The sequence below is a fragment of the Gekko japonicus genome, unplaced genomic scaffold, assembly GCF_001447785.1.
Source record: "Gekko japonicus isolate JY-2015 unplaced genomic scaffold, Gekko_japonicus_V1.1 scaffold5084, whole genome shotgun sequence".
Lineage (NCBI taxonomy): Eukaryota > Metazoa > Chordata > Lepidosauria > Squamata > Gekkonidae > Gekko > Gekko japonicus.
Window position 1 is genome coordinate 38,172 of NW_015160369.1, and position 11,828 is coordinate 49,999.

Sequence of the window (11,828 nt, forward strand, 5' to 3'; positions counted from 1 at the left end):
CTTTTCCGCTTGCCGTGCACACCCCGGGGGGGGGGGGCATGTTGCAGACCTGTTAGCTAGTGCTGTACTGTGTGCTGCCTACTAGTAGTTATCATAACACACAAGAGTTCACACACAGAATTCATAGGAGAGCAAGTGACTGCACACACTGAAAGCAGGAAAGCCTTTCATTCGAGTCCCACCTCAGCCATGAAATCCTCAGCTGGGAGTTGAGGGCCCTCCTGCTGTCAGGTATGGCATTATGAAGAATCCAATGAAGAAAGTCTGTCCACATCACACACGGAAGTGCTCCTGAGAGGCACAAGACCTGTTGCCTGCAAAGAAGCAGAGGCCTCCTTCCGAGTCCTTCGAAGTCCACTGGTGCTTTTACGTTTTCAAAGGTGAGAAAAGCCTAGGCTTGACACAGGGCCCCTATGTGGCACTGGTGTCACCTTCTTCCTGACTGCAAAAATGAAGGGCAGGCAAACATTTATACTGTGCGCCTTTTCCCCACAGAGGACATGGGGCAGCTTACAACATTTAGAGCACAATAAATACTTGGCCAACAGCTTTCAGAACTCCATTCTCTGGGGCAACAGCTCATGGGCAAGTGCAGCAGAACAGGAATGAAGAGGAGCCCCACCACCACCACCACCACCAGGAATGTGCACTTTGAGGAGCCCCCTCTACAAGGATGTGTGTTTTGAGGCTCTTAGTCAAGAAAAAAAATTCCTAGACACAGACTAACAGTTTTGCTGGTCAGTTCTGAGTAGCTTTGCAATACCCCATAAGGAAAACAAAAAGTTCTGTTAATTGCATCATATCCAAGACAAAAGACTGTACGAAGAAAACTCATTTCTATAACAGAAAAGAGAAGTACCAGAAATAATTTATTATCAGCCACATAAACAACTGTCAATTGACACATTTTCCCCTTTGCACTGAACTGGCATTAGAACAATCAAAATGCTATTAAAAAGTAAGATCCCTCAGGGAGCAGGACACAGTTTCCTGAATGTAATGAATAATACGAGACAACAGCAGGAGATCTCCTACACTAAGCAGAGGGGGTTGAGACGGACAGGTCACAGAAACTCCACAAAACAACTTATTTGCAGAGACACAGAATTCACAAGGGCATGGCTTGGCACTGGAGCTCCTTCGCACACTGTCCAAGCTGGGCTGTCAGAGCAAGGTCTGAAGATGGCACAGTTTGATCTCACCCTTCTCTTGGGCCTCAGAGAAACCTAAGAGAGTAGAGTTCTAGAAGTACCATATCTGGAACTACACCTCTGCAGCAGAACATAGTTGCCCTGATGCTTTGCACTGTACTGGGAGGGCACTATCCTAAGTTCCATGGGGAGAAACAAATCTTGGTCTCAGAACCTTTGAATGTATCCTTCACTCTACTACATCCTTACAGAGGAAACATGCCGTGTTTGGAAGTCTGATTTTTTTAGTAGTAACATCTCCCTGTCTGGTCCGCAGAAAACGAAATTTAGCTCGCAGAGCAGTCCTGCCCAGCTTAACTACTTCCACGGCAGATGATATGAGGATGAAGACAAGCAATATCCGGGCTGAGGGTCATGTAGCTCCTATCCCCCCCAACAGCACATCATACGTACCCACACCAAAGGCACCCAATCGCCCGCAAAGGGACTGTTTGGGAGGTAGTAGTTATGACAAACGCTATTCAAACGGCTTCTTTCCTGCAACGGGGACAAGGCTGGACACCTCTACCCATCTCTCTCTCGCAGACTTGTGTGCTTGTCTCACTAGATCCCGGAGCTCACCCTCTGCCTGTAGTCAAGGGTGTCCCCTTCTCTTCCTTTACCTGTTTTTCTCACACCACCTGGCCCTCCCTCTCCACCACACTGTGACGCTGGACCCAATTCAGCCGGGATGCCCGCCTGTTCCATCCTGCCACCTGATTCTTTGCCGCCTGTGAGCACTAGGCTCAAGCGGACACACTGAAGCCAGCCGCTTGTCTGTCAAAGCTCCGTTCTACTCGCAGGCTCTGCTACCTGAGAGTTCAATAGTTCAGGACTCTTTGCCCAGGAAGACCTCCTCCGGGCGATCAAGGCCGAATACAGGCCCTGCTCCCGGTGGTACAGAAGGAAGCGGACGTCCCTCGTGGAGACACGCTGTCCAAGCTGACTCCGTGAGATCGAGGGACATTATGAACACACCACAGCTCTGCAGCGAAGCCTTACGGACACTACAGAGGGCAACCGGCGGCCAAGAACTGCACATGGCGCTAGGGCAGCTCCTCTCAACGGCTGTCGGCCTGTTACAAGAGGCGCCACGTGGGGGGCCTGGTGAATGCAATGGAGGCAGCCGCTGTTGAGACCGCCTGTGAGTGCCCAGAGGTGGCCTTCCTGGGCGGAGCCGGAAGCGCTGCCCTTGCCCGGGCCGAGATGGGGCTCCGGCCACTCAGAAGGCGTCCCGGATGTTCTTCAGCTGCCGCACTGCCAAGTCCACGGGGAGGCTGAAGTGCAGGTGGCTGAGGCGGCTGAGGAGGTTGAGGGCGCCCTCGAAGCCGGTCTGGGCCATGTAGCTCCAGGGCTGGTAGTGGGCCTGGATCAGGGCGCCGGACTTGCAGAGGAGATTGAGCCAGGAAACCAGGCGCTGCTCGTTGAGGGCCAGGCACACCAGGGCCTTCAGCTCCGAGTCTGCGCTGCGCTTGAATGGGTCGTGTTCCGACAGGACCGTGTGGATGGCCGACAGGAGGCTCTGCTTCGGGGTGACGGGGCCCCCGCCTGTCACGGGGAGGCCGAAGGACTGGGAGAGCTTACGAGCCGGGGACTCCACAAAGGCCCGGCCGTTCTTGGACTGGTAGTACTTCACAAAGAGCTCCCAAGGGTGCATGGCCTGAGGGGAGGAATTCAGCACGGGCAGGAGGCAGGCAATCGGGGCCAGGGCCAGGCTCATCCCGGGGGACGGGGCGTAGAGGCCGTGGGCCAGCAGGTCACGCACGGCGAGCGTCAGCTCCTTGCGCACGGCAAGCGTCAGCTCATCCCGCCTGCCCGGGTTCGGCGACCCAGAGAAGCTGACGACATGCTCCGGCTCTCCAAGCTGGGACTTCTGGGCCAGCTGTCTCACGTGGGCCACAGCCGCTTCCAACTTCTTCACCAAGGGGGCATATTCCATATCCGCTTGGTGTTTCTGCCACAGATGGCGAGGGATCTGCCCAGCCGCACAACCAAACTGGCTCACAGCAAAGATCTGCAGCACGGCAAGCATGCGTCGCATGAGATGCAGTCCTGTCTCTCGCATCCTCCGGGCATCTTCAGGGTTCACTGCATAATGAAGGGGGGAAAAAGACCATTCCTCAGAAGAGCCGAGACCACCGAACCAAGGCCATCCACACTCAGTCCGCAATGGGACACCCCCTCTGGTAGAGGCTGACAGGCACGGGACACTACGGTGTTCTGAACCTGGGACCTCCTCCTAGATATGTGCAATTTCAGCCCATCCCAGTCAGTGGCAACCATACGTATAGTGGAGGCCCCTATTTGGAACCGCATATGGGAAGCTATAGATCTGTCCAGAGGGATACTAAAACATTCCTCCGTAGTCATATTCAGTCATCCACTGGATGCACACTGAGAACTCCAAGATGCTAGGCCAGTGGTGGCGAACCTATGGCACGGGTGCCAGAGGTGGCACTCAGAGCCCTCTCTGTGGGCACACATGCCATCGCCCCAGCCAGGCCCAGACCATCATTAAAGTGTCGAATTCTCTGCCAATTAATTTTAAGTGAATGAAAGCATTTGGGATTGCTTTCCTTACTTTGTTTGGATCATCTTAAGTTAATGTATGAGTCGTTTTTTCTAAAGTACAACCTCAGTATTCAGGTTAAATTGCCGTGTTGGCACTTTGCGATAAATAAGTGGGTTTTGGGTCGCAGTTTGGGTACTCGGTCTCTAAAAGGTTCGCCATCACTGTGCTAGTGCATCCAGTCAACAGAGTCGAAGAAGAGGAGGAGGAGACTGGATTTATATCCCGCCCTTCACTACCCAAAGGTGTCTCAGAGCGGCTTACAAACTCCTTTCCCTTCCCCTCCCCACAACAGACACCCTGTGAGGGAGGTGGGGCTGAGAGAGCTCTTGACAGAAACTGCTCTTATCAGAACTACGGCTTGCCCAAGGCCATCCAGCCAGGTGCAAGTGGAAGAGGAGTGGGGAATCAAACCCGGTTCTCCCGGATTAGAGTCCGCGCACTTAACCACAACACCAAACTGGCTTTAAACAGAAGAAGGAGGGAAGAGAAGTTTCTGAAGTTGCTTCTTGTCTCTCCCGCAAGAGGAGAGGTGGTGGGTGCATCCCTGTGGCTTCTCTCGGGGGGGGGGGGGGGAAGGGACCAATGTCACTCCTGCAGTCTGCAGTAAAGTGACAGAGTGCCAAGGCAAGAGAACACTGTCCTGACTGCAGTCATGGCATAGGCAAGAGCAACCCACTTTGACTTCACACGGTGTGGGCAGCTGGTGGGGAGGAAATGGAAAGAAGATGATCACTTGCAAGTGAGCGGTACAGACTGCAGAAGGGCTAGGGTGATGGAAGCCAGAAGGACCCGTGCCATCCAGCAGGAAGGAGAAGATGGAAAGGGGAGAATGAAGGCAAGGGCCCGGGGCAGTAAAGGCCAGCATATAAGCCTTTTTTAAAAAACAAAATAATCACACTCTCACCCCACAGTTAGCAAACTTGGAGTTTAACACTCAACAGCAACATCTGATGCCGACAGTATTTGCAGCCAAGGTCAAGACGGGGAAGACGCAAAATGTTTAGTTGAAGAAGAAGAGTTGGATTTATACCCCACCCTTCACTTGGAGTCTCAGAGTGGCTTACAATCTCCTTCCCTTCCTCTCCCCACAACAGACACCCTGTGAGGTAGGTGGGGCAGAGAGAGCTCTGAGAGAACTGCTCTTGAGAGAACTGTGCTTAACCACAACACCAAATTTTGCTCTGATGCTGAAGAACTTCATGTCACCTACAAATCTGATGCTGACCTTCAAGCGCCACTGCACCAAAATGAGCCCACAATAATGCAATTGCTGGAAGGAAAGAAGGAGAGGGCCCTGCCCAGCCATTCACCTTTGTTGTTCCTGCGAGGCTCCTGAGTGTTTGGCTTGCAGGGGTCACTGCCGGCCTTCCCAGCAGAACACTCACAAGGCCCACCTGCTGGTTTGCCCGGGCTGCCGCCTTCTTCTGCAAAGCCAAAACAAGGAAGAGACCAAGAGTCACAAAATGAAGGGAAGTCACACAAATCGCCATCTCCAGCTCCATCTTGGCAAAGACACTCCCTATCAAGCTGTAGATGGACACTCTTTACATGGGTCAAGAAATCTGGGCTAGGTATACACTACTCTTGCTTATACGCCGTTCACTCACACCAGAGCACCTCCATGTTCAGTGAAACATGCAAAAATGTTGCAAAGCTCTGCTCTGATTTGTACAGAACTATTACTCCCCTATGATAAGCAGGCATTCTGAGAGAGGCCTAAAAAGGTAAAAGTTCCCTTGCTCGAAAGCCAGTCGAATCCGACTCTAGGGTTGCGGGGCTCATCTCCGTTTCAAAGCCGAAGAGCCAGTGCTGTCCGAAGACGTTTCCGTGGTCATGTGGCCGACATGACTAAACGCCAAGGCGCACGGAACGCTGTGACCTTCCCACCGAAGTGGTCCCTATTTATCTACTTGCAATTTCTTGCTTTCAAACTGCTAGGTTGGCAGGAGCTGGAACTAGAGACGGGAGCTCACTCCGTCATGCGGCACCCTGGGTCTCGAACTGCTAAACTACTGACTTTCCACAGCCTGCAGTTCAGCATCTTAACCACTTGAGCCACCGCAGCTCCGAGAGAGGCCTACACAGTGGTAATAACTGTATATGAAAGAAATCCAGAAGCATCAGCAGCTGGTCTTAACTGCTGGCCCAGGATCTGACTGAGCCATGATGACCACAGCCCAGTGGAGCAGGACCTGGCATCTGATGTCATGCTCAACTCTGGAGATGGGCCTTGAAGTGCAGAGCAAACTTAGGGAAAATCCACTGTCTCCTCTATCTGTGTCACGCTCTGCTTGGGAAAGGCTCTTCCAAGAAGATTCCTCCTGCTCCCCATCTCCCTGTCTCTTTGGCCAGAGCTAGCTTCTCTGTTCCCCGCCCTGAGTTTGCCATCACCGACGGTTCTGAAGAGGTGACCTGTGGCCTCCTCTTCCTTTCCCAGCACTTCCTGGTAGTCACGCACGGTGCCCCACTCTGATCTGCTTGGCTACAAAAGGCTAAGAGGCACTGGAAGAGGTGCCTGGCATGTAGGGGACAGCAGGCCACACCCAACCCATGCTGGGAGGAGGAGGAGGAGGAGGAGAAAGAAGCAGAAGCCATGTGGCTGAGTCAGGTGTCAGAAGAGACCCTTGCAATGGTGACAGGATATGCAAAGACTGGGCTAGCACCCTTCCTGAAGAGGACAGAAAACTCCTTTTACTCTTCTCCCAGAAAGCAAGAGCAAATGTCTTAACATATTACTGAGACAATGTTTGTGAACTGGGTCTCACTGCCCAACAGCAGCCCCCAAGAGAACTCAGGCTGTCAGGATGATACCAAATGCCCACTCCTGTCCAGGTCTTCTCCTATTCCTCAATGCGCTTGCTGCTAGCACGCAGAAGACAGGCCTCTACTGACCTTGGATGAAATTGATAAACATTTCAAGGTCCCGGATCTGGGTCTTCAGCTGCTCTACAAGCTGCTCTTTCACACGTGCTGGGTTGACAATCTGCGCCACAGCGACATCCACCTGCTGGCGCAGCTCTTCGGGGGACAGTGAGGCAATGTCCTCGCTCAAGTTCATGTCCAGCTTCTTGATCAGTTCCTCTATGATCACCTGCAAAGCCACACAGGAAACATGCTGGGAGTGTTACTCCTGCCCTGATGAATTACCGGCTGTCTCAGCTAGAAAGGCCTGGCTGTGCAGCTCCAAGTCTCACCTGCTGTCTCTCCATGACCATGGACTGAGGCAGTGCATCATAGCTGCCTTCCTGGTAGGCAAATGTTTCCAGGTCATCCAGCTGGGCCTTCAGCTCCAAGATGAGCTCTCGCTGCTTTTCCTTCTGAGCTTCCAGTAGTTCCTGCTTCTCATGCTCACCCTAAAAAAAAAAAGGAGAGAAGAAGAGATTGGATTTATACCCCGCCCTTCACTTGGAGTCTCAGAGCGGCTTACAAACTCCTCTCCCTTCCCCTCCCCACAACAGACACCCTGTGAGGTGGGTGGGGCTGAGAGAGCTCTGACACAAACTGCTCTTTTTCAGGGACAGCTGTGCCAGAGCTTGTGACTGACCCAAGGTCACATCAGCAGGTGCAAGTGGAGGAGTGTGGAATCAAACCCGGTTCTCCCAGATTAGAGTCCGCGCACTTAACCACGACAGCAAACTGGCTCTCCTTGCATGTAGGGGACATCTCATATCTCCCTTCTCTGGAAGTGAAAGCAAGGCTCCAACAGACATTTTTATTGATTTCACTGTTGGGCGCTTCATGAGTAACGTGCATACTTCCACCTCCACTGTGCATCAAAACAGCAACATTTGTGTTGAGCACTGACTCATGAGTCACATCCCGCCTTGCTCATCAGCTCAGCAAGCCAAGACTCTGAGCTCTCCAGAGGAGTGGGGTTCAGAAATGCACACACTAAAGCCAGTGTGGTGTTGTAGTCAGAGTGCAAGATTAGGATCTGGGAGACCGAAGTTCGAATCCCCAGTCTGCCATGGGAGCTTGTTGGGTGACCTTGGTCCAGTCACCCACTCTCAGCCTTATCTACCTCACAGGACTGGTAGCAGGATAAAAATGGAGAAGGGGAGACGGTTGTGAGCTGCTTTGGGTCCCCCACTGGGGAGGAAATTGGGGTATAAATGAATCAAAGAAGTGTGTATGGCTTGGGCGTGCACATCCACTCAAAATACGCATCCTTTGCTAACCAGAGAGTCCAAACAAACCCACCACCACAGCCTCCAAGCTTCCCTGATTCCCTTGGTCAGCTGGAGCTTTTCAGGGCCACGTTTTCCAGCTAAATTTATTTATTTTATTTATATTTATTTATAGGTTCAATTTATACCCCGCCCTCCCTGCTACACAGGCTCAGGGCGGCTTACACGGAGGCATACGCCAATATAAAACATAGTTCAAACCATTAAAATTGTCACAAAATCCAATTAAATGCATTCTCGTGGTTATTTATCAGAAGGGCGTTAAGAGCACTTACCAACCCCTCCAAATGTAAAGCATGGATAATTAAAAGAGAAAGTCCAGTGGATCTGAGCTGGAAGTAAAGAGATTGTTTTCCTCCTCTGTGTTGGGAGAAAACTGTTTTCCAGAAGCTAAAGTCCACCTTGACAGCACCATGTAGGCCAGTTTGGTGTAGTGGTTAAGTGCGCTGGGAGAACCGGGTTTGATTTCCCACTCCTCCACTTGCAGCTGCTGGATGACCTTGTTGTGGGGAGGGGAACGGAAAGGAGTTTCTAAGCCGCTCTGAGACTCCGAGTGAAGGGCAGGGTATAAATCCAATCTCTTCCTCTTCAACCCTGGCTTCTGCACAGATGGGCAGAAATTCCACTCATCCCAACCACGTCCTTTCCTATGTATTCTGAGCCCAAAAGGGAGGCTGGGAACTGACAGGATGCACAGCCTCAGTCAGGGGTTCCAGCCTTTGCGATTCTGACACTGGGTGGTGGGCGCAGCCACAAAATAGCTGCCACAAGGGGTGGAAGAAGAAGAGATTGGATTTACCCCCCGCCCTTCACTACCCAAAGGTGTCTCAGAGGGGCTTACAAACTCCTTTCCCTTCCCTTCCCACAACAGACACCCTGTGAGGTAGGTGGGGCTGAGAGAGCTCTTGACAGAAATGGCTCTTTTTCAAGGACAGCTCTTATCAGAGCTACGGCTTGCCCAAGGTCATCCAGCCAGGTGCAAGTGGAGGAGCGGGGAATCAAACCCGGTTCTCCCAGATTAGAGTCCGCGCACTTAACCACTACTTTAAACTGGCTCGGGGAGTGAGGTCACGCACAACTCTAATCAGAAACTCTGCAGTATTTCCACACAGAAGCTCTCCTTAACAGTATGCCTTTAAAATGAGCACATTGTTTAAAAATATTTTATCGCATACCTACAGCTTCCCGTCAATCGGGCAGTGACAATCTCGTGCTGTGGGGACAGCTGCTGCCAAAGTAACATTTTAAAAATCTGTTAAACCGATCGAATTACCAGTGGCCAATTGCCTGGCCGCCTTTCTAGAAATCCTTGGTGGGCACCCTGGCCCAGACCTGCTACAACCATCATTCAGACTCGTTCTTGTAGCCTGTGAACTGTTTTCTGAGACTCATGGTAAGGAAATATATGTTCTGAGCAAAGGTTTTTATGCTCATACTAGGCATTTTAACAGCTTATTAACTCCTACAACTTTCACACTGTTTACATTTTTATGCTTTACTTTGCAAGGCACATGAAAACAGGACCTTGATCAAGAGAACAGAAAACATTACAGTAAGTTACAAGAAACTCAAGGTGACGCACAGAAACAATACTTGACAAATGTGAACCTTATCAGAGGCACCAAATAAGTACCAAGGAGTTTGCTTACATCTGCATTATTGAGATCACCTTAGAATCATAGAGTTGGAAGGGACCTCCAGGGTAATCTAGTCCAACCCCCTGCACAATGCAGGAAATTCACAAATACCTCCCCCTCCACACCCACAGTGACCGCTGTTCCATGCCCAGAAGATGACAAAAAACCTCCAAACCAGCCTGGAGAAAAATTGCTTCCTGACCCCAAAGTGGCAATCAGCATTTCCCTGGGCGTGTAAAAAGGGTCACAAGAACTAAGCTCTGAGGCAACCCTTCCTGCTCTCCCTGTCATGATCTGCCTAAGTTCACATGATCAGCCTTGCTGTCAGATGGCTATCTAGCCTCTGTTCGAAGACCTCCAAAGAAGATGAGCCCACCAATTCCCAGGGAAGCCTGTTCCACTGAGGAACCTTTTCCCATTCTTACCTCCACACCCCACTAAAAAGTTCTAGCCCTCCCTTTGATTGACAGCTCTCCTACTATTAGTCAGAGAGTCATGGAAAAGAAATCCATCAACAGCTATTCAAGGCAAAAGACAGCAAACCTCTGAAGAGGAGAATGAAGTTTGAGTCCAGTGGCACCTTTAAGACCAACAAAGTTTAATTCTGGCCTGAGTATAAGCTTTCATGTGCATGCACATTGAGTGTACATGCACACAAAAGCTTATGCTCAGAATGAAACTTTCATAGAATCATATAATGTTAGAGTTGGAAGGGACCTTGCAGGTCATCTAGTCCAACCCCAACCTCTGCTTGAAACTGTCCAACGAAGTAGCATCCACCACCTCCTGAGGCAGTCTGTTCCACTGCTCAACCACTCTTACAGTTAGGAAGTTTCTCCTGATATTTAGCTGGTATCGACTCCCTTGTAATTTCCACCCATTAGATCAAGTCTTGTAATCCGGAGCAAGAGAGAAGAGATCTGCTCCATCCTCTACATGACAGCCCTTCAAATATTTGAAGACTGCAATCAAGTCCCCTCTAAGCCTTCTCTTTCCCAGGCTAAACATACCCAACTCTTTCAGCCTTTCCTCATATGACTTGGATTCCAACCCTTTCACCATCCTGGTTGCCTTCCTCTGGACACACACGAGCTTGTCAAAATCCTTCCTAAAATGTGGTGCTCAAAACTGGACACAGTACTCCAGGTGAGGCCTGACCATAGCAGAATAGAGCAGAACTACCACCTCCCGTGATCTGGACACAGTGCTTCTCTTAATGCATCCTAGGATTGCATTAGCTTTCTTCACAGCCACATCACACTGCAGGCTCATGTTTAGCTTGTGATCAACCAGAACACCTAGATCCCTTTCACATGTGCTGCTGTCAAGCCAAGTCCCTCCCATTCTATATCTGTGCCTTTGATTTTTTGCACCTAAGTGTAGGACTTTGCACTTATCTCTGTTGAAATTCATTGTATTTGTCTCAGCCCACTGTTCCAGCCTATCTAGATCATTTTGAATCCTGACTCTGTCTTCTTCAGAATTAGCAATCCCACCCAGTTTTGTGTCATCCGCAGATTTGATCTTAAAGGCACCACCAGACTCAAGGTTTGTTCTGATGTTTCAGGCCAACAGGGCAGGGCGACCCTGCCTGAACCTCTTTCGAGGAGTGCTGGAAGGCAGCTCCAGGAGAGGGCCTTGCCCTGCTTGCTGTGCCCTCCAGAACAACTGGTTGGCCACTGTGCGGAACGAGAGACTTGGGAAGATGGCCCACACTGAGGTGATCCAGCAGGGCTTTTCGCACGTTCCTCGGTGTCCCGGTCATGTGTCACAAACCCCAGGGCAGTGGTGGCGAACCTATGGCATGGGTGCCAGAGGTGGCCCTCAGAGCCCTCTCTGTGGGCACGCGTGCCATCGCCCCAGCCAGGCCCAGACCATCATTCAAGTGTCGAATTCTCTCTGCCAAATAATTTTAAGCAAATGAAAGCATTTGGGATTGCTTTCCTTACTTTGTTTGGATCATCTTAAGTTAATGTGTGAGTTGTTCTTTTCTACAGTAAAACCTCAGGATTCGGGCTAAATGGTCGTGTTGGCACTTTGCGATGAATAAGTGGGTTTTTGGGTCGCAGGTTGGGCACGTGGTCTCTGAAAGGTTCGCGATCACTGGGGCTAATAGGGAAGCCTCCACTGCGCCCTGCAAAGGGCCACCCGGGATCCTTGAGGCAGGACAAGGTGCCCCAGCAAGGCCACCCACCAGGCACGACCGCGGGATCGTTTCCCTCTCCCCCCAGCCCACCGCCGC

At 51.1% G+C, this 11,828-nt stretch overlaps 1 protein-coding gene across 1 annotated transcript in view; it reads right to left on the minus strand.

The window, feature by feature from the left end:
* Positions 1–882: 882 nt before the first annotated feature.
* RUNDC1 (RUN domain containing 1) overlaps positions 883–11,828 on the minus strand; it is a 12,305-nt gene continuing 1,359 nt past the window's right edge. The window contains exons 3-6 of the mRNA XM_015417644.1: positions 6,957–7,115; positions 6,655–6,853; positions 5,073–5,186; positions 883–3,278 (exon numbers count right to left, since the gene is read on the minus strand). Of these exons, the coding sequence (XP_015273130.1) occupies positions 2,413–3,278; positions 5,073–5,186; positions 6,655–6,853; positions 6,957–7,115 (1,338 nt within the window). The 3' untranslated portion in view covers positions 883–2,412. The remainder of the gene's footprint in view (positions 3,279–5,072; positions 5,187–6,654; positions 6,854–6,956; positions 7,116–11,828) is intronic.